The following is a 23,861-nucleotide window of genomic DNA, read 5'->3' as shown; positions in this document are numbered from 1 at the left end:
ACCTCAAGATGCTGAAGGTGATCCTCGCGAGTTCGGCTGTAGATGAGTATATCGTCGAAGAATACCAAGACAAACTTCCTCAAGTGGGGGCGAAAGATGTCATTCATTGTCGCTTGAAATGTAGCAGGGGCATTGGTTAACCCAAATGGCATCACCAGGAACTCATAGTGTCCATAATGGCATCGAAAGGAGGTCTTGGAAACATCCTCAGGCCTCATTCGGATTTGGTGATAACCAGAGCGAAGGTCAATCTTGGAGAATCATTGAGCACCTTGAAGTTCATCTAGTAACTCATCAATCCTGGGAATAGGGTATCGATTCTTGATCGTTCTTTGGTTCAGCCCTCGATAGTCAATACACATACGCATGGTTCCATCCCTCTTCTTGACGAGCACTACAGGGGACGCAAAGGGGCTTGTGCTAGGTCGGATGTGCCCCATATCAAGCAGTTCATGTATGGCCTTCTCTATCTCCTCCTTGTAAATTCGAGGATGGCGATAGGGCGGAACCATGATGGGCGAGGTCCCATGTTCCAACTCGATGACATGTTGATGGCCACGATCCAGCGGAAGCCCGTAAGGAAGCTCCCCGAAAATTGCACTATACCGGTCTAGGATGTCCTGTACATCTTCTGGATGGACCGTGGTAGGCTCGGCAAGCTGGGGCATCCCTTGGATGGCAAAACACTCAGCTGCCCAAGTGACTTGATCCCTCCTCATTACTCTCTCCAACTGATCTGCTGATATAGATTGGGTGGATCCTGCGGGAAGCCCTTGCAAGATCACCTCTTGATCCCCTGCCATGAAACGGATGGTCATGCTTTTGAAGCTTTGCATGAACTCCCCCACAGAGTACAGCCATTGCACTCCTAGGACCATATGAGCAGCTGATATAGAGATGACATAGAAATCGTCCTGCAAGGTATGGCCTTGGATGGCCACTGACAGTTTCCTCACCACTTGAGTGCAACGCATGATGGAACCATTGGCAACAGAGACATCAAATCCGGCAAAGCTTTCAACTGGCAACTGTAATGTTGTGACCACAGACTGATCAATGAAGTTGTGCGTAGCTCCGGTGTCAATCAAGATCACCAAGTGGTGCCCCTCAATCCTTCCCTTAACCCTGAAGGCGTGAAAGTTGGGTACCCCTGAAAGTGATGCAAGAGAGGGATGCAACCTTATATTGTTGCTTTCCCCCTCAACAGATGGGACTTGTTGTTGCTGCAACTCGGTGTCGTCTTCCTTGACTTCATCCCTGTCATTGCCATCAATAACATCAGTCCCACTCTCTGGATGAACCTCCACAATCTGAAATTGGGAGCACTTGTGACCAGGCTCCCATGGTCCCCTACATTTGAAACACACCCTCATCTGCCTCATTACTGTCCTCGACATATCTTCAATAGGGACAACACCCTTGCTTGGAGAATTAGTGCTTGGTGGCCCGAGTTGTTGTTGAGGGTAGGGAGGTCGGTGACCTGTTGGATTCAAGCCAAAGTTGCGTCCTTGTTCAAATGAGGAAGGGGGCCTAACCGGATTGGGTCGGTTGGGGGTGGTGAATGAGGCGGAAGCCTCCATGGTCAACGCCTTTGCCATGGCGGACTCTAAGTTAAGGGGATCAAAAGCGGACACCCAGCCCCGTAGAGGCTCCTTCAAGCCTTGAACAAACATGTAGGACAGCCGGATAGCACTCAGCCCATCAACCATAAGGGACAATTGTCGAAACTCATCAACATAGGCACGTAGTTTGGCTGTTTGCCTAAGGTCTGCAAGCTCCCTAAAATGCTGCTCTGTAGGGACTTGATCAAACATTTGCAAGAGTCTTCTGCTGAAATCGGCAAAGTGTGTCACTTGGTCGTGATCCAAGGTCCTTCTCCCTTGGTGCCACCAATCATGTGCTGCACCATCTAAGTGTAGGATGGCGTAACGGACCTTGTCTGCCTCAAGCATCTCATTCACCTCGAAGAAGACTTCCAACTTTTGCATCCATGTGCGGGCTGCTCTTCCTGGGGTGCCATCGTAATGGGGCATAGGAACACGGTTAAATCTGTCCGTGGCGGTCCTTAGCTCGATTCCGGCTCGTGGGATGGTGTTCTTGGCTCTCCATGTGCAAAAGTCCCTGAAAGACATCAGGTCCCTGAACTCTTGGCGAGTGGACATGTAATCAGCCATGAGAATTTCAGCCTCTTCTTGCAACTCAGTCAAGCCTCCTCCTCGACCCACCATCGGTATCCTGGTGCGATCAACTCCTTCGCTAGGCCCAACAGACAAACGCTCGACGACATCACCTCTAGGCTCAATGGCCAAACGCTCGACAGCGTCCACAATGGCCCTCTCCATTCTGAACAAAGGTGCATCAAGGGCGGTGACCAGTCTCCTCACCAACCTGTCCGCAGTACCATCGTCATCCGTTTCTTCCCTTCGAGGTTCCATGGAGACCTCGGGCACCCCGTAGGTGTCAACGACCCTCTCGGCTTGGTTCCGGGTTAGTTCTCGGTGCTTGGCCCTCAATTCTCTTTCGTTCATGGGCAGCACCCTCCTCCCAACTCTCTAGAAGACTCGGAGTGCAAGGGCTTGACAATGGGAAATGTTCACATACGCCACGCTATGCTTGGAGATTAAACAAACAATTGGCGAGCGGGTTTTTTTTTTTTTTTTTTCCTAAGGTGATTGCCCTGCTACTCTTTCCTCCACACAATGATAAGCTCGGTGGATGAAACTTGTCTAGCACATCCAACTCCCAACATCAAGGAGATTCCAACGGGGCAGACTACTAATGCCGAACACTTGGGAGGCGTCTTTGGGAAGGACATCTCCACCACCCATAGCTGGCCAACAGGAGCTTTGATACCACTTGGAATGACCCAAACTTACTGTAATTCTATGGCCCTTTTCACCCACATTGTTAACTACAATTAGGGGATGCACATTCACACACACATTTAAACAAACACCTTAAGTGCACCAACTCATAGGGGACTGTTTTGCAATTCTTTTTCTGTCAAACACCAATAATGGCTTTACAAAAGAGAATAGAGCTATGCTCTCATAATATGGAAGATTGGGAAGGTTCCAATCACCAATAACAAACTGAAAAACAAAAAAACAACATTTGGCATTGGAATGGAAGTTGAAGATGGGAAGCTTGGTTGGGCATTCTCTTCAATGGCTGTGAAAGATGGAGATCTCCAAGGGTACACTACCTGTTGGAAGGAGGAGGAAAGATAGATGGGGTGCCCACTGCACCGGCCAGTTGGAAGACTCACTGCCTTCAAAACTGGTTGGCTTCACTGGCCAATGAGGGAAACTTGTATTTGTTAAATCTTTCTTCTTTTCTTTTTTTTCTCATTCTACATTCCACATTTAAACACCAAAGAGTTGGGTGCCAATACCAATTCTGTTTAAGGCAAAATCAGCCCCAAAATGCCCATCTCATAGCCTCCTTTAAAAGCCTTCCCCAATTCCATCGTTGAGTGCATATAAAGAGTGAGAGGGTGCTCATATCATTTCTGCCCCCTTAGCAAATAGTTCACAATATGGCCACCCAATGACCCATTTGACCATTAGATGACCCCACGGTCGATGTCCAAACACAAAAGAAGGACCCACATGGCCCTAACCCACAAAATTAGGCACCATAATCTATGCTCCTAGAAGGGGACATGACATGATCTTAACCGTCCGATTTAATAGGAATTATGGAAACCTCTATAGATTGGACGGCTAGGATCAGCCTATGGAAATGATTTTTGGGGCACAACCTATTTATGTTGTGTTCCATCACATGGACGGTTTGGATCAACCTATGACGTGGTCCATACAGTTCTTTGTCGGCCCGTGCATCGCACGGGGTTTTTTACTAGTAAAATACTATAGAGCAAAAGAGAAAAGGAAGAATTATTGTCCATTTAACACGTCAGTGTGGATGATTTTTACCTTTTTTGCCCTCCCCCACATATCTATACATACTATCTATGTGAGGGTAAAATCGTAATCTACATACGAAAAGTACAGACACAGGGTACCTGTCTATGACAATTACGGGAAAAAACTACCAAGAAGAGGTAAAGACATATGACAATGACGAAAGAACTACTTTATATTACTCATGCAGGACACTTGCAAAATATTGACAGATTCCGGGGCACCTGAAGAGGAATAACAATTATGGAAACCTCTATCGATTGGAGGGCTAGGATCAGCCTATATAGATTGGAAGGCTAGGATCAACCTATGGAAATGATTTTACGGGCACAACCGATTGATGTTGTGTTCCATCACATGGACGGTTTGGATCAACCTATAAAGCCCCCCTCTTTTATGCTTTTTTAATAAAAAATCTATAGGGTGATCTTAACCATCCGATTTAAGAGGAACAACATATTATGGAAACCTCTATAGATTGGAGGGCTAGGATCAGCCTATGGAAATGATTTTACGGGCACAACCTATTGATGTTGTGTTCCATCACATGGACGGTTTAGATCAACCTATGATGTGGACCGTACAGTTCTTTGTCGGCCCGTGCATCGCACGGGGTTTTTTACTAGTATATATATATATATATGCTAGCCATACTGATGTGATTGGCCATCAAATGTAGCACGTTAGCAAAGCTGTAAAACAAGTATTTTGAAAACAGAATCTAAATATCATATAAAACATCATCAAGCAACAAAAAGAAAGTACAAGCAATTCCATAACAGTTACCTGGCGGAGGGCTGCATTAGCATTCTGCTGCTGATTTTTCCCAGACCACTGAACAGCATCCATTATAACATCCCACAAAATGCGAACAACCTCAAGATCAGGTAGCTTAGCATCCCTTACACGTTGCTTCACTGTCTCTATGACTTCAGATATATCAGCCTCCTCAGCTATCTGGGCTGTCAATGCTGATTTCATCTCCTTCAGTTTCACCTCAAATATTTTTTTCTCATTGTATTCAACAAGAGCTACCAGCCCTTCCTTGCTGAACAACATACAACAATCCAACACAATAATAAGCTTCGATTTTCGCATTAGTCCTTAGAAATTTTAAAAATCAAACTCCGACATGGACAAACACATTTAAAAGACTAGAAAAGAAAAAATTACCGTGATTTTCCAACCATAAAAAAAGGGCGGTCCAGTGCACAAGGATCCCACCATTGCGGGGTCTGGGGAGGGCTAGATGTAATATAGGCCCGTGATTTTCCAACCATAAATTTATCTAATATAGCTGTGTTACCATATGGAGCCCATACTAGTAAATCACGAGATCTCAAAAGTATTAAGAAACCCATTGAGAAGGAACATAACAGTTTTTAGCAAACACATGACACACATCTTCATAATCATAAGGATCCTTGTTAACTTCCAATAAACATGATGCAGTATTTCAGGAAATAACAAGGATGCCTATTTATAAGAGTAAGGCTGTGTACATCTGATCTAGCCCTTCCCAGACCCCGCAACAGCGGGAGCCTCGTGCACAAGGATTTTAGAAGAGTAGAGTCATTTTCTGAGAAGATGAAATTTATTCAACCAAGTACAAAAAAAAGTGAACCCTATTTTGAATAAATTTCATCTTCTCAGAAAATGACTCTACTCTTCTAAATAGGCATCCTTGTTAAAAAGTGAACCCTATTCACAAGACCAAAAATGAGTCACACCAATTATTAATTTTCACTAACAAAACATAGAATACGTCTGTTCATTTGACTTTATTGGGTGCTGGGTTCAAACATCGCTCACTTTTGTAACTTGACGAACATCAGTCTTATGTGTGTGCAATAGCTGTGGTGTCCTTTTTTAAACATCGTGATCTTTTTTGAAAAATTTAGGCCGATCATGGTATTTTAAAATTCTCACAAAAATAAATGCACAACCATTGAAAGGAAACACCCACGTGAAATGCTCAGAAAAGCCTTCAGCAGAGCGCTTTGCAGTAGGGAAGAAGTCCATGAGATTTTCCTCCATTTTACCCCTCTTTAGGAGGGATATCAGATCATCAAGACTATTATCAATCAGATATTCTTTGAAAAAATCAGTTATGAATGTAAGCACTATCCCCTTGCCCACAAGATTGTCCTTGAGAAGAGGCTGGAAAACTGTCTCTGGTGGAAGCCCTGATAGCTTCTGAGAAAATGTAAGGGCCGTGAAAATCGCAAGCTTCTTCCTCTCATTCTCCTCAAAGAGCTCCAACGACTGTAGAAACCTTCGCATAACATTTTCAAGATTCTTTATCAGGAATGGCCTCCGGCGCAATATCTTCTGTATGTAGAGGACAGATGGCAAAATAGCTTCACGTTTCGGTTCACAATCTATAACAGAATAAGTATGCCGCTCTCCTTCATCAGACTTTGTTGTGCCAGGTTGAGTGCGCCCTCCAATGAAGACCACCTAAAGTTATAAAAGGAATTAGGTCTTTGCTACTGAAAAAAACAATAAAAAACAATCAGAATTCAGCTACATGACAGTGCAAGTTGTCAGTAAAGCAGGGGAAATATAAGAATTTGACGTGTGTAATCAATCCATAAGTTCAAAAAGATTGTTTCATGTGCCCCCATCTGACTAGGGGTGTAAATGGATCGAATTCGAATCGGATATGGCTATATCCAAATTCGATTACAGTATACACTACCCGAATTCGGATTTGGATTCGAATTTGACGGATATTTAATATCTATTACCGAATTCGTATCCATCGGATATTATTCGAATTCGGATATTATCCGTATCCGTATATCCGGTAAATTCGAACATTATATTGCAGCACTTTATCTTTCTTCTTCTTCTTACTCCTCGAATAAATTTTTCAAACCCTAAATCCAGACCTCTACCTTCTCTTCACAAAATTAACTCTCAAACCCTAAAATATATGAGATCCTCTTCGTCCTTTTAAAACAAAGGCAGAGAGAGAGAGGCGGTGGGGATGGATGATGGTGTTGGTAGTGGTCTTTTGGTTTTTTCTTTTTTTTTTTTATGTATATGATGGAATGGGTTTGGGCTATTTTTAACAGGGGAAGTGGGAGTGCTGATTGTGGAAGATGAAGAGAAATGGGGATGGAGATGGGGATTGGGTTAGAGATGGAGGTGATTGGCGGTGATGGAGGTGGCTGTGAGAAGGTGGAGAGGGGCGGCGGTGGATTTTGGTGGGGTTGGAGGCACCAAGGAATGCCGAAGATGGTATCTCAGTCTCCTCTTTTCTCCTCTTGCTTCTCCTTGCAAACCTTAGAAGGCCCCTCTTTTAATTGCATTTTGGATTTTTATATAACCCTAAGTTGGAAAATTGATCTGAGCCGTCTATTTACCATCAATGACTATGGCTTTTTTGCTCTAGAATTCTCTAGAAACTATGACATCTTCTTTCAATCACCATCATCCATTTGTCTCTTTCATCCTACAGCTCACATTTGTTGCTTCATACAGAAGCCATATCAAATTCCAAGAATGCCCTTAAAATGAGAGATTACTTCATTTCCTATCCAAAACACTTTTTGTTTTTGTTTTTTTCTAAGAAAATACACTTTTCTTTTAGAAACAAAAGATAGCGTGTCATTACTAAAAATAAATATTAATGATATTATTAATATAAATAAAAAGGATTTACTTCTCGGATTCGGATGTTAAACGGATCGGATATACCATTTACCAGATTCGCATCCGCTAAGAGCCAGATATCTCATAAACGGATTCGGATAATATCCGCTTGAAACGGATCCGGATAATATTCGCTTTAAACGGATTCTGATGCGGACGGTAATCGAATTTTCGAATATCCATTTACACCCCTACATCTGACCAACATTGTCAAATAGTACAGAAAAAAATTCCGTCACTCAATTGCAATGTATTCAGATGCAATTCAATTCAAGTTGTGCAATAACTGCAATTTGAGAGTAGATAGGAGGATTTGGAGGTGATGGTAGTCTGACTTCTTGTGGGAAGGTGTAGGCTTCTTGAACCCACCCAGATTTCAGAAATGTTAGCTAGATGATAGTAAATATTTTGGTTTAGGTAAACCCAGGCCAGCTGTTGAATTTTTGGAGAAATCGTCTTCTTGTTGCTTAATAAACCAAGAGATAGATAAGTGGAAGGCTTTCACTTCAGCACTTTCAGGGCATCAATAAATTTAACAGAGAACCTACTTGCTGAAGTGTGTGAGAAAAATCACATTAATGGTGACTTAATAGGAGAGATATCACGAGTTATTGGATATCAAGGTTGACGGTAGCTTTAGATATTGGAGAACTGTTATAGGCTCCAATGAGGAGGAAACTTAGACACGATAGAAAGTGGCATTAGCGGTTAACCCCATTTGGGAGCTCAAACATTCATAAGTTAAACTATGGCCTGAGTTTGATCTCTAATGCAGGTCCAGAAGGAATTAGATGGGACCTGCATTAGAGATCTCTAATGCAGTTTGATCTCTAATGCAGGTCCAGAAGGAATTAGATAGGATATTAGAGTTTGATCTCTAATGCAGGTCCATTTGGGAGCTCAAACTATGGCCTGAGTAGATAGTAGACACATTCAGGTGCCATTAGAAGGACAAATGAAAAACTTAACTGTACAATCTTGTGACCGTCTTACTAAGGAACAAAGTACATCCAATGTGCTAAGTAAGCAGTAAGATTGTGACTTAATGGAGATCATGGTTTAAATTTTTTACCAAAATAAGTCAATTACGACCAATCAAATCGGTTCAGCTTACCCCAAAATGAAACATGCTTAACATTTTCAGAAATATTTCAACCGAAACATTCCAAAACAACTCAGTTCGGCCCACCTGAGTCATATCCTGAAACCAAGTTTTCAACCACATGTGTCTGATAGATGCTAGACATTATCTACATCATTCCATGATTCCATTAGAACACTTTCATATCAAGTTATCAACTGGTTTTGGCTTACTCCAGAGTGAAGGATACCCAACATTTGCAGGAGTATTTCAACCAAAATGACTCAATTCAGCCCACCTGATGCATACTTTGAGACCAAGTTTAACTCCCAAGTGGGGATAAACGAGAACTTTAGGGATGTCACACATTTTCCATTCTACCCCTTCTCCTAATGAATCAAACTCTAGTTTGACTTCTCCATACACATTGAACAGAACGGATCCACGAATTGTGACATCCATAGACAGAAGTCGGCAACGGGAGAGAGGATGGTAACACTGATACATTCACTATGATGTTGAAATGTTGAACAACTTAGGAAAACACGTTTGAGGGCCTTAGAATCAAGTCTGGTATGAGATAATTTATGAATATGAACAAACCATACACAAAACACATTTGAGGGCCTTAGGATCAAGTCTAGTACGAAAAAATTTATGAATATGAACAAATGATAAGCAACCAAATATTTTTGAAGCAAAGAATAAATAATGATTAGGAATAATGAATTCAACTAATGATTTATACACAAGGACATGGGAAGGCATTCGGTTAATGAGGTATGCTGCAGTAAGAACACCATCAAACATATTCGTGAGCTTGAGCTCAAAAACCATTGAGGCCCACATTGTTAGGATGATCCAAAGCATTCACTAGAAAGGGCTTTACATAGATAGGGTGTGTACAAAAAATCAGCTCCATAGGATCATCCTAACCGATCCATTTGTGGAGGTCAAAATGGACAGACCACAAATCTGCCCATTTTTGCCCTCCACTTTTGGAGGGGTTAGGATGATTCAATGGAGCTGATTTTTGGTACACACCCTATCTATGATAGGCCCTTGCAAATGAATGGTTTGGATCCTCACAGAAATTGTGGGACCCATGTGATTGGTGCACTCAAGCGCACCATTCCTTATTAGAGCTTGAGCGCACGAACATATTCATCTATATATATATATATATATATATATATATATATATATATATATATATATATATATAGAGAGAGAGAGAGAGAGAGAGAGAGAGAGAGAGAGAATGGTAGAGAAGGCCCCCAAATATCAGAATGAACAACTTCAAATGAATTGAAAGTTATTGAATAAGAAATACGAGTGTATTTAGCAAATTCATACACTTCACAATTAAATTTCAAAGTTCAAAGTACCTGAATGATACAACTAAGGAAATAAACATCTCAAATACTGAAAAGATTAATGACCAAGTCTAACATGTCACTCCATTAACACATCATTGTGGCATGAAAGACTACAACTAATTAATAATTATACTAGACCGGTGAGCCACTGGAAGTTGTGATAAGGTATTGAGCAGATATATAGTCCATTAGATTCCCGGTCACTTCAAATCATCTCCATCGAATGCAGGCACCAAAATCAATAATCAATGAAGACGAAGTGGAAGACTAGAATGCAGATACACGGGTAATTGTGCAGGCATAGGGAGAGGCAAAGGATCTGCTCCCCAACTGAGACAATCAAAGACGCAAGCGTTCCAATTCATCCCTAGTAATAGAAACCATCATAGAAGCAGACACTATTGAAGATGCCTGATGGAGTTCAGTAGTTGTACCAACTGGTAATGGCTCTGTAGTCAAAGCAATTAGTAGTAGAATACATCCAACACAAATTGTGGAAAAAAAATCATGCAATCCCAAAAGGATGACAAACCCCTCTCCCTCCACCCCCACCCCAAAATAAATAAATAAATAAAATCTTATAGGTCACCTCACTCTGTAGGAAGAGATTTTTTTATAATGGCAGCAATTTCATTGAAAATAGCAACCGAGGTGGTCAAAACAGAGAAACAAGAAAGAGAAGTACGTCAATGAGAAAAAGAGGAAGAAAGAGCTCATGGGGGGAAGGGAATAAAACAAAGCGAGCGCTTCTTTGGCTAAACCCTCCCTAGCGAGGCTATCAGCCACCTCATTGGTGGATATCCGAACATGCCTGAACACAATGGAGGAAAAACCCTTCCAATCATTCATTTCATCAAAAAGACTGTCAAACCGCCAAGGGTTTTTATGGGAACCTTTAAGAAAACGGATGACGTTCAGAGAGTTGCCTTCCACCACCACTGAATTCAAAAGATCTTTATCCAATAACATAAGATCTTGGTGCACGGCACGCACCTCAGCCTCAACCTCAGTTGCATCGACAATTCCAATGGGCCTCGCAAAATCCCAAATCACCTATGCCCTCATTCCGCAAAACTCCACCAACACCCGAGGGACCGCAAAACTCTCTAGGAAAAGATGATCCATCATTTCATCTTCCCGGTTATCAAGATGCATCTACTAGAGAAAGAGTAACTTTTCTTTTTGAGAATGTTACATTTATCCAAGAAATAGAATCAACTTATGGAACCTACCCACCCTAGAATTGTCCCTCATTGTCTAATGTCAAGGTAACCTAGCCTATAATAATCCCTAGTTGTCATGTGCAAACGTATATTTTTTCTTCCTCAAACCTCAATAGACATTTTTTCAAGAGAGCCATGTTTGTCGTTTTAATGTTGCTAATTCTAACCAAGGATTTATAGGACTCCATAGAAGGAGCAAATAGAAAACCATACCCCACAGCCTTCTCCGAATGTAGCATTCCTACATTCCCATTCACCCCAACGGACCCTAGAATTTCCCTAATTATCTTGTGCCAATGCATATTTTTCTTCCCCAAACCTGCATAGCCATTTTTCAATAGAGCCATGTTCCTTATTTTAAGCTTGTTAAATCCAATTCCTCCTTCGGATTTTGATTTAGAGACCTCTTTCCACATCAAACATCAAATATATAAAATGAAAGTGAAAATGTTAAAAGAAATTACACATAGGCGCTCCTTTAATAGCATAAGTGCTAAGAAATACAATGATGAGTTGCATAGGGGCTTCCGGACCATTAGCCTAGCGGGAACATTTACATGATCCTTACTGAGGTCCTCCAGTTGGAAATTGGGAGAGTTGAAGCAGGTATTTTCAATAACTCAGGATGCTTTCATGTTGGGCCACCAAATCTTAGAAGGGGCCCTTGATTGCTCATGAATGCATCGACTCCGAAGAGGATGGAGGGACGTCCTTGATTATATGTTGAGACACATAGCATTTGGTGGGGAGGGACCTCCTTGATTATTTGCTGAGTCGCATGGTATTTGGTATTAGATGGAGTGACTGGATGAGATGTTGCTACTTCTTGGCCCGATACTCCATTTTGGTCAACGGGTCCCTAAACGGTTACTTTAGGTGAACGTGTGGCCCCGTTCTTGTTCACTATAATAGAAAAAGCCTTCAACAGGCACATGACGAAGGCCAATCGATGCAGACTAAGGGTTTTAGATGGATGAGTCGGAGCTCGGGATCCGGCATTAACCTTATTTGAATGACACTTTGATTTTCTGCAAGTCCATTGTTACCACTACCATAAGCATAGTTTTAAAACTCCTCATCATCATTTGGACTCCCCAAAGTCGACTCCCTTATTCCTTGGCCAGGTTCCGCCCTACCGTCTATATAAAAACTCCTTTGACCCTCCCGAGTTATGACAGCGCCAACCGAGTACTTGTCTGCGTTGTGCCGAGTCAAGTAGGATTTTCGTCGACCATGGTTTGACCTACATCCGTGTTTTGAAACACAGAAGTGTTATGAGTTAGATTGTGACAACACATTAACTTCCTCACAACGATGATTATGACAGTGGGTCAATGAGGATGATCTACATTGATTTGCTTAGGCTAGCTATAGAATTAATGATCTTCCTTTCATCTTGCTTTGCCTCACAGTTTGGGTTGCCAAACTAAGTCCATTTGGGACCAAGTTATTAAGCGATTAAAATGAGTCTTGTTGTCCTAGAAGAGGTTTGAGCTTTCTCTTGGCAGTAGGATCGCACCGATTAATTATGCCTCAATGAATTTGTTCATCTATTTTCCATCTCTTTAACAATGCCCAATCAGTGTGATCGACAAGATGGACTCCTTAATGTGGAATGACAAGGATGAAGCCTGAAATACAACCCTCTTGATTGGAAGGTGGTTTGTAAATCCAAGAAAAGAAGGTTGGTTGGGGATTAGGCACCTCAGATCCATGAATAAGGCCTTACTTGGGAAGTGGATTAGGAGATTTGCAGTAGAGAATAACTATTTTGTGAGAGGTTATTGCAAGGAAGTTGTCCGCGCAAGGGAAACGCTTTCACGCTCGTTACAGAGTGAAAGAGTGATAGAACAGAGCATGGCACAATCCTTGGGACAATGATAAGCCTCTTAAAGAGTTGTTTCCCCATATATTTAGTGTTTCTATCAAAATGGATGTGAGTTTGCACGACTCATTTCCTTTAGAGTCGTTTCCCAACATATTCCAGTATTTTTTGGAGCATGAAGTGAAGATGGTGGCAAGTCTAGGGGCTAAGGTGTACCTGATGTGTATCAGAAGACTTAAGGAGGATTTTCAGATTTGTAAATGGTACCCGCTCTGGATCATTTGTGACTCCTATAAATAGTTGACGGGTGGGACATGAAATACAAGCAATTCGTATAAACTCTGAACATTCATGTCACCAGAAATATTGTGGATTTTATTGGAAGCTTCGGATGGAAACGAAATAATGATGGTAATCTTTGGCAAATCTCCAATGTGTTGATGGTGACTGGCTCCAATGGAACTGATTGTCTCAAGGGAATGTCGGCATTAGGCCCCATGTTGTAAAAGGGCTCTCTAAAACTGGTCGGGGGCCACCTTGTTCTCCTCAATACTCAATAGCAAGCTCTCTAGTACCTCTGGATGTACCTCCTGGATATAGCAGATGAAGGTGTCAGCCTCAGCACTACCTTTGCCAGGACATAACATAGAGGTACAGTCTAGGAGGTGTGGGATGGGAAGGCCAAAAATGATAAGAAAGGGATGGGTCATTGAATTGTAGAATGCAAAGTTTGCTACGGATAAAATAAAGTTTAATAGATGATATTCCTGATCAGCTAAGCACATCCACAAATGGCCTAAGATGTGACTGATTATTTCTGTCTACCCATCAAATCCGGGGTGGTATGTGCTATCAAATTGAAATATACCCCCATGCTGCTCCATAAAATTCTACAATGATGACACATTAGAGAACCTAGCTATGCAAATCTACAGAAAAGAGATACATCAGAGAACATATTAACAATAACAACGATGGACTCAAATCTCATAGCAGTCATGGCTATAAAAGAATACAAGACAGTGTTGGGAGTTTGCCTTTTAATAGACTGACTTATCCCGCATTAGGCCACCCAGACTATCTCCACATGATCCCCATCAAGTACGGTTTCATCATCATCACCCACACAAGGTTGTTCATTCATCCCCTCATGTAGAGCACTTCCATAATAGGAACAATTTTCTCCTTCAAGGTCAATTCTATCATTATAATTTGGTTTTGTTAGGCTAATTTGAGAATCGAATGTCCAACATGGACAAATAATCCGTGACTCAGTACATAACATTGGACATATTTAGAGCCAGTATTTTGCAATTTGGATCTTAAAAGTCCACGATTTGTGCTCCTCTCACTTATTGGTGGTTTTATGGCAGTGTTCATATCAAGAAGAGTGGGGCTCAAACAACTAGCCACAGGGTCTCTAATGGATGAACAAGCAAGACCTCTGTTACTGTTCTTTCGCCTAGCCTTACCTTGCACAAGTGGACAGCGTGGGCATGCATTTCTAGGAGTCATGGTGTTCCCAAGAGTCTTAAGCCCAATATGTTTGCTAATGCGATGCAGGGTGACTTTAATCCTAGCTAATATGTCTAAGTATTGGTCCAATGTAGCCTCAGTATTTTGTTACCATGTCCTCGGGGTTGGACTCAACCTTGCCTTTGATGTAGAACATTGCCCATGTTAGCCAAGGTTGAGAGTTGATAATTTGACATGCAAGAGAACCCTATGGACACTGGGAAGACACTAGGACACTTAAACAAAAATAGAAAGAAACTACAACCTAACTAACACCTAACAAACCTAGGATCGACCCTACGACTTCAGACAACTCGAGAGACACGAAACCTAAATAAAGCAATGTTTAAAAATGCGGATGCGGCACAGAACACGGCCGAAGAAAATCTTAGTCGACTTCGCACGACGCGGCTGAGTACTCAGTTGACACAGCTGCGCACTCGGTTGACGCAGTCATAATTCAGGAAAGTCAAAGGAGTCTTTATTGACTCTGAAGGGCAAAACGCGGAACGTGAATGCAATGCAATGCAATGCAATGCGGATGCGGTGCAACACAGAACGTGGCCAAGGTAAAAGGGAATCGATTCAGGGGAGTCAACGCGGACGCGGACGCAAGGGAGTTTTAAAACTATGACCTAAAGACGCCCTAAGAGACAAGAATGACTAAACTAGTCTTTAAGGAGAATTCGATCGAATGCCTGGACAGTGTATGGCCATGGAACTAAAAAGGAATCAGAAAATTTGGGCTTCGATACTAATTTGAAGCATGCCTAGGCTCTAATACCAAATTGGGGTAAGCCTATAGCTTCGCAGATGAGTTTCATACAATTTAGAAACAATATGTGGGTTTTAACTCAATAAAACAGCAACATGCATTCTCAAATCACCATAAAAAGGTCACAAAAAATCAAATACAGCAAAGATTTTAAAAAGAAATGTTAATCTTAAGAGTTCAATTATCAAAGAAACTAAATTCATACAAATCATGGTCCACACAATAATTGCCAAATGATAAAACAACTACCTAATGAATAAAAATCAGATCTCAATCAAATCTAACCGAGAAAAACATGTCTGAGATAAAAAATACCTAAAGCCCAAATATTGCTAAAAGGGTAAGGAATTAAAGGGGTGATGAAAGGATCAAGGTGGTGCATGAGTGACAAAGGTGGAGCTAATTGGGTTAAAACGAGATTTAAAAACTGATGGGAATAGGATTGATATTGTAGAAAAGAAAGGGGAGAAATGTCTGGGAGAGCGTGCCGGGCTTTGTTCATTGATCAGATGTTGCATGCAATGCCCAAGAGAAGGAAGAGAGCAAACCAGAGAGGGAATAAAGGTTGTTCACAACCCAGATAAAGAGACAAAAGAGTAGAGAATCAAGATCAAGTAAAAAATCAAGATCAAGGAGGAGGATAGGAGTAGAAGGGGTAGCTTATGAACCCAGTCATGGGGAGTGAGGGTAGAAAAGGGTGGTTTATGAACCCAACAATGGAGGTGAGAAAAAGGAGTGGAAGAGGGCGGTTTATGAACCCAACCGTGGAGGGTGAGAGGGAGGACAAGAGAGGTGACAAGGATCTGAGAAGGGAGAAGGCAGCGAGAGAGGTGATGGAAGCCAAGAGGGAGAAGAGGGGAGGTGAGGGAAGAAAAGAGAGAACGAGAAGCTTAGGGAGATGAGAGGTTGTATCACGACACAAGGAGGGCGTTTCTTTTTTTTATTTCCCCAAAACGTATGATTTTGGGAGGGTGTTCGGATTTTAAAAGGAAGGTTCTTTTAGGTTAAGTGGTAGGCCCCAAGACTAGCCAATAGGGTTAAAGGGAAGAGATTTAAGAGAGGGTAGAGGGGAATAAGTGGTGGGTCAAGGTATTGGCTAATATGATATAAGAGATTTTTAAAGGGTTAGGCGATGAGTGATGGGCTTTGGGTAATGGGCCATAAATTTGATGCGGATATCCTCACATCTAGGCTAACCAAAAGGGATAAGAATAATACAATAAATCTTAAATAAAAAGAAAAAGAAGTAATTTAAGATTTTAAAATTAGATCAACAAAAATAGCCTGATAGAGAAAAAACATCAAAATGGAATGGATTTAACCACTATTTTAAAAGCTCCCCCAAGTCAATCATCAACTTGTTCAAGTCCATTCAGTTTACGGCTGAGTTCCCTTCCGAGTCTAAGATTCGCCCTATCGAGATGATAAAAAAAAACTACTTTGACTTGCCCAAGTTAATGAAAAAATGACTGCATCAATAACTGAGTAATCTGAGTCTACTCATTTTTACCGCAATCAAACTCTCGTCCAAGTTTTTAAACGCACGATTTAATGTTGCTTCATGGTGTGAAGTTGCAGCTGAAAACTGCTAATAGCAGAGTCATTCTCTAGATTTTCCATTGCAACCAGAATCTATTCTTATTTTTGTTTTCCCACCCTATTTTCTTTTTTCTTGGTGTTCCTTTTTATTTCGATTACTTCCACCCTTTTAACTCAGAAGTCCTTCAATAGCTGTCTTTCAAATTTCAACCCATGATTATTATCCTTTTGTGCCCAAGGTGTGAAGTTGTTGAGCCACTATGAACATGAAACATCAGAATTACGAGGGTCATCTTAATAATATGCGAGTAATGCATTAGCCCTTCCATAAATAATAGAAAACGATGATCAATGCACTGCGCATAAGCAAACTATATGCCACATAAGAAAAATAAAGGGCTACCACAGATAAAAAGTGTTTTACAAGTTCAGGCTCACAAAGAAGATAGTGAAAAACATAGAAAGTGCAAGAGATAGAAAAAAGAACATCTAAGTATTGGGTGTGCTTACCTCAAAAAAGGTATCACCATATCTTGAGAAGTTAAGATCTGAAGATTCGATGCTCTTCGCAACAAGTTCCTAAAAAAGGAAAATTGATCAGGCTTTTTGACACCAAAAAATGATCAGGATATAAAAATAACTGAATTACAAAAGGTAGACTTGAGTTTCCCCAAAATGTCAACGATGCACCAACAGATTGCGAAGTGGTATGTCTAGCATTGACAATCAATCTAGACATGCAAGAAAAGAACCAACTTGACACTAAGGTAGACAGATGCATTAATAAAATAAGAGTGATAGTCATCCACACAAAAAATACATTTTAAAATAAACCTTCTTTTCGAACAAACTTTTTTAGGATAAATCCTTTACATTTATAAAGCTGTTCCAGGATGACTGTTCTCCAGGACACAATTGGAAAAAAAATAACTGCTTACTGAGTTCAAGTTAAAGTAGCAATGCATTCAAATTCATTGCCATATAACCAAATAGTTATTATTATTTTTATTTTTTTTGAAATGGATTGCCATACAACCAAATAACAGTTGAAAGTTATCAAAAAATGAGAATAAAACTTACCAGATCACCAGCATTATCCAAGTATATTTGGACCACTGCATCTGCAAACGTTGCAGGGTCCAAAGGAGCTGCTATATTTCGTTTGCGGGTCTTAATCCGCGTGCCACTGAAGTAACAGAAAATAAATAAATAAATCCTGCTTTGGTTAATGAAACAAGCAACAACGAAAAGCATATGGATATACAGTGCAACCTTTGAACGTGGTTATTTATCCATCCATAATAATATCAACCACTGCTTTCAGCCAGAAGAGCAACATAGTAATATTCAATTGATAATAAACAATCATGATTCAGAATATTAATATCGAACAACTCATGAGTAAGGCTACTGCAACAACGCTAAGCAGCTATGCCAAAGGGATAATCCTAGAAGACTGAATAGTGCCCTAATTACCCTCCACTGATAGTTTCGGTCCAAATAGAATAAGGAGTAGTCTGCATTCAACCTATGACTTGAAGATTTTTCTCCTCTCAGCAGTTATAAAATGAATTACATTTAATAACATCATAAAGAGTAGAAAAGACAACATAACTAGCCCAAAGAAATTGGCATAAAAAAATTTCAATAATAGCACTTCCAGTATGTAGCCAAGCCAGTCCACCAATACAATGTGTCAGGTAGGTATTTGGGAAGCATAAACCAAAGTCACCAACAATAGCAATTGAAAAATAAAAAAGAAATATGAAGCCACTAATCTACAACTAGGAGTAGCTTCCTCCATAGTGCAATAAATCATCATCTAAGAATCGCCTCTGTACAACAAGCTTTCCTCAGGAAAGGAAAGAAATAATCAGTTCTATTGCCTTCATCCGTACAATAAGTCCAGTTTACACTAATCTCAGTAGCATCCTGCAAGTGTAGAGCCCCTCCATCATGGTCAAAGCTCAAAAAATCATATTAATCATGATAATCCTCCAAAATTGTGCTGATGAAAATCACTTATTCTCGCAAAGAACATGAGCATCCAAAAGATAAATGGTTCCCCTTCATTATTGTTTGGCATCATCATGTCCCTCCCAAAAATCTAAAGACAAGGCCAAATAAGCTAGAGGAAAACCATAACTGACTAAGGCACGAAGAGTTTCCACACTCCCCGAGCCCACCCAGAACTATATTTGTGGATGCTTAGGTCTTTCCCTTCTCCAAGCCATATCAAAAGATTGTATACATAACTATAAATATATCCTATTATAACATGTTCCAGTACACAGTTTCCTTCCTTCTATTACCTTACATACATGATCCCATGAACAACAAGAATATACACATACACAAATGAATAGGCCCTGAATCACAACATTGCACACAGATGGGTGTGATTTGAGGCCAAGTATGAGAATAGTATTAGAGAATGGGCATCTCAAAATCATTAGTAGGTAGGAGGCATAGAAGTGGCATCATCTATCTGACTACAATGTGCATAAAAAAGCATTTCCTAATGTGCGGGTGCTACTACCACTCGTCTGTGTGCTTTATTAAAGAAACGGATCAAAAGCAATTGGACAAAAATGTGTTTAAGCTCCAATTGGAATTACAACACATATTTGTGTGAGCAATATTAGGAAAATGAGCAGACTTCAAGTGGTCCAAAGGCAACATAACCACGATGGAACCTAGCATGTATCACCTCGGCTATGAGAATCAAAATATAACACCTAGAAACACTTTGTGTAAACTTGTCTGTGTGCGTTCTTTAAAGAAACAGATCAAAAGCAAATAGACAAGCATGCGTTAAAGCTCTAATTGGATTACAAATATATATTTATGTTGAGAAATATTAGGAAAATGAGCAGCCATCAAGAGTGCCAGAGGCTACATAACCACAATGGTACCTAGCATGTATTCACCTCGGCTATGAGAATTAAAATACAACACCATGAATAAACACTTAATGTAACCACGATGACTATTTTACGGCAAAGAAAGAGTCACATTGGCAAAATGCTAAGCATGGAAATCCCTTTGTTTGGATAAAATCTTCAACTTAAACAGAAGTGTTTAACTTTAACCATAGATGAAAACTGAAATTTGGTTAACCTGATATCGAAGAAACATAGATCAGTGCAATAAATATCAAACTGTACGAACACAAACATAAAATGTCAGAAAAATATCAAAATTAGTATAAATAGTACCCTCCCTCTGCAAATCAATACAAATTAAACTTCAGAAGCATCGTGATCTTTATAATATGTAACAAAATGATCTCCTAAATTAAAGTGTGTGACATTTGATGGAAAAATAATAACAACATGAAATCAAATGAAGTGAGAAAGTAAACAACATACCCAAGAGTGGGTCTCTCCTTTGAGCTGCTTAGGAACACAAAATAGAAACAAAAATTTTAAAAACGTCAGTATTTTCTAAAAGAATACCAAATCCCAAGTTCAAATGCGACTGACTGCCAAAAATTCCAACCAAAAGAGGGAAAAAACAGATAATACACAAAGACCCTGTTTGGATCGCAAGAAAAACATTTCTGACGGAATTTTTTTTCTTGGGAACTTTTTTTCTTTCCATGATTTAGAGGGAAGTAATGTGATTATGAAGAATTTAGAGGGATATTATCATAAATTGAAGGCCCCTCTTAAGTAAAAATTGAATAGGGTTGGCTCAAGTTATATTTTTCATGCGTTAAAACTGCAGGGAATTTTAGAAATATTTTTCCTCTCCAAACTTTTTCAAAAAATTTTATGCAATCCAAACATGGACAAAAAAGGAAATGATTCAAACGAACCAGAAAATATTCCAACACCTAAACTGACTTTCATGAAACAAACCACCATAAATTAGGCCCTGTTTGGATTGCAAGAATTTTCTGGAAAAGATTGGAAAGGAAAAATATTTGTAAGTTTTCCTATACTTTGGCAAATGAAAAAAAAAAAAAAAAAGGATAGCTTGAACAAAGCCTATTCAATTTTTAGTAAGAGGGGCCTTCAATTTATGATAATATCCCTCTAAATTAATCATAATCATATCATTTCCCTCCAAATCATAAAAAGAAAATATTTTCCCAAGAATAAATTTTGTTGCAGAAATGTTTATCTTGCAATCCAAACAAGGCCTTACAAAAAAAAATCTTTCCAACCAAAAAAGAAACTTAGAACCCAAAGCAGACACCTTCGCACAGAAAAGAAGAAATAAAATTAGGGCATCCTTCTTCTTTGGAAAAATAAAATTAGGGCATCCAAGAAAACCCAACCAAGAACGGATCTTTGAAGAGAAGAAACTGAAAATACGAAAAGTAACAAACAGAAAGCGCGCAAACCAAGAAAAACTTGGTTAAAAGGGGATCTTTTTTATACAAAAAAAAACCCTAATAACATAGAAACAAAAAATCGTATGAAGACCATAGAGAAGAACAGACCGGAGCCAAAGATCTAAACAAAAAAGGTATATTGATTACCTCATAAACCAAGATCAAGAAGAATCTAAGGAGAGGTGGTCGCGTTGGAGAGGAGGGAAGGGGAGAATAGAGAGGCAGAAAGAGAGCTCTCAAGTAAGGGCGAAAGTATAATAAATAGATAGTTGCAAACTTGCAAAGATGGAAAGATGGAAAGTTCCGAAATGAAGGAAATAAAATGACCTCTAAAATGGTTTGAAATTTCGGTTTCCGCATATATTTCGGACCCAGCCGAAACCGAAATTTCGGTCGAAATTGGGGTATTGACGCTCGAGATGTTGGTTTTTTGGGCCAAAATTTCGGTAATTTCGGCTGAAATTTTGTAAAGGAATAAAACATTAATTTTTAGTTTAAAATTTTGCCTAACTTACTGAAATTTCTGACCAAATTTCGGTCATTTCGACGTCTGTGTTACCGAAATTTCAAACCACTTAGAAGTCTCCCGGAACTGATATCCGCACTACCTAATTTTGATATGGGCATTACTCACTTTGTTTTATTCCTCTCTTAATCGGAGTTTTTATATAGTGTAAGGGCTTACAACATTACGGTAGAGGGGTTGTTGGATCAAATATCAAGGGTGGTACCTCTTCCGTACAAGACCCTTATTGTTGTAATAGTTAATTAAAAAGGGATTAGAGGGATTTGCTTGGCAATTTTGCGGAAAGCCTAGCAAATATTTTGGTAGCATCTTGAGTAGACCGGGCAAAACTCAACCCGTGCCCACGGGTCGACCCAATCCACCCACAAGTTTGCAGGTCCAAGTTGACATTTGAGGGACCCGTCAAAATTGACCTGCGGGTCACCCAACCCGACAAAACAGGGGTTGAGTCGGGTGAACCCGCGGGTACCCGCATTTCCTTATTCACCCCAACAAAAAAGGGCAGTGATAAATTCACCACCTTCGTTTGACAAGTCTAATCTTGAGTGCCATGAAAAGCTAATTAAAAAGAGATTTGCTAGGCAATTTCACCGAGAGCCATTTCGCAGATGGCTTTTGTATGTGAAAACAGCTACCTCGAATTAAATGAATGAGACAAAATCTGCTAGCAAGTCAACTAGTGTGGCAGTTCTCACGTGCAAAAGCCAGCCGCAAATTAGATTTCTAAGAAATTGGCTAGCAAATCCCAATTAAAAATGCAAATGTACACTTCCAATATATGACAATAGAGAGGAAAGTGAAATTAACCAATGATTTGGCCATCTCCACACTTAATTTTTGCATTTTGTGGGGATCCAAAAGAGCATGTTCAATCTTTGTATTACCAATAGTGCAAGAAATAGTAGGACATCCTGGATCCTTATACTTAGCCATCATTTGTTGAGATAAAATGGAACTTATGTTTGCGGCCAAGAAAGCCTTCTTGGGCACATTAGTTGTGTGATTTTGAGTGCACAAGTCTTTTAGCACTTTGCCATAAGTAAGAACCTATGAAATCGCATCTAACAAAGGAATATTAATTTATACTTATTTAAACATATTTCAAATTTTATCCATGGCATCCACCTTTTTATTATTAGCAAGTCTCATTGGAAAATGAGCCTTTGGCACATATTCCTTTTCAGGTGGTGAAACTCCCTGCTCTTCACTTACCTTTTCAGGTTCCTCAGTTGAACATGTGGGAGGGGACTCTTTACTTACCTCTTTGGGTGTCTCTTGAGGATCTATAGAGGGTCCGGATCTGATCTCCTCCGTGTGGTATTCTCTGCCACTACTTAAAGCATGCACATCATTGCATTGGTTGGACGGCTCTTGCGTCGGCATAATTGGTTGAACGACATTCAATTGATTTGGCAGTACCTATGGATTCACATTTGTATTCATATTCAAGTTCCTTGGATTAGGAACGGGTTGACTTGGCATCTTCCCATTTTCTCTCTCATGTAAAGCCGTGGCGAGTTGAGAAATTTGCTTCTCCATGTTATGTTGGCTTGTCATGAAGGTACTCATGAGAAGTTCCATGTTTTCTCCAAAGAAGCTATTCAGGCCGATTCCCCTTGTTTTTGAAAACCCGGTGATTATTGATTTGAAACATTATTTAAAATTGGGCTTTGAAAAGATGGGGGTGTGGCTAGGGGTGGCCGAACATAAGTGGGAGGGAAGGTGGGCCTAGGTTGGCCGTATTGGCCTTGACCTTGGAAATTGGATGACCCACTTTGATAGTTCCCTTGGCTCAAAAAAAATTGGGATGATTTCTCAATCCTAGATTATAAGTGTATATGGGTTATTTAAAAATAAAGCACTTGCATTTTCAGTAGAATTACCAAGCTTTGACAAATTTGGGCACTCTTTCATGACATGGTCAGGAGCTTGGCACCAATTGCACATTGGGACACTTTGTGTGATTTGATTTACATGTGCGGGTCCCTTTACAACTATAGCTTCTAGCCTTTTGATTAGGCTATCTAATTGGACCTCCTTGGCCATGGTACCCTCAATAAAGAATCCCTT

General features: G+C 40.2%; 1 protein-coding gene across 2 annotated transcripts in view; it reads right to left on the bottom strand.

Annotated features, from left to right (window-relative positions):
- The window catches only part of LOC143889965 (uncharacterized), a 46,442-nt gene extending 24,892 nt beyond the window's left edge, over positions 1-21,550 (bottom strand). The window contains exons 1-6 of one of the 2 annotated variants that reach the window (XM_077394401.1): positions 21,413-21,550; positions 20,295-20,321; positions 18,004-18,109; positions 17,434-17,502; positions 5,893-6,386; positions 4,713-4,974 (exon numbers count right to left, since the gene is read on the bottom strand). In XM_077394401.1, the coding sequence (XP_077250516.1) occupies positions 4,713-4,974; positions 5,893-6,386; positions 17,434-17,502; positions 18,004-18,109; positions 20,295-20,321; positions 21,413-21,417 (963 nt within the window). In that variant the 5' untranslated portion in view covers positions 21,418-21,550. The remainder of the gene's footprint in view (positions 1-4,712; positions 4,975-5,892; positions 6,387-17,433; positions 17,503-18,003; positions 18,110-20,294; positions 20,322-21,412) is intronic. The other variant, XM_077394402.1, reaches the window with a different exon arrangement.
- Positions 21,551-23,861: the final 2,311 nt, after the last annotated feature.

The sequence above is a fragment of the Tasmannia lanceolata genome, unplaced genomic scaffold (assembly GCF_043159265.1).
Source record: "Tasmannia lanceolata isolate RefF3 unplaced genomic scaffold, GAP_Taslan_0.1 ptg000013l, whole genome shotgun sequence".
NCBI classification, from domain to species: Eukaryota; Viridiplantae; Streptophyta; class Magnoliopsida; order Canellales; family Winteraceae; genus Tasmannia; species Tasmannia lanceolata.
This window is presented reverse-complemented; position numbering and strand designations above follow the sequence as displayed.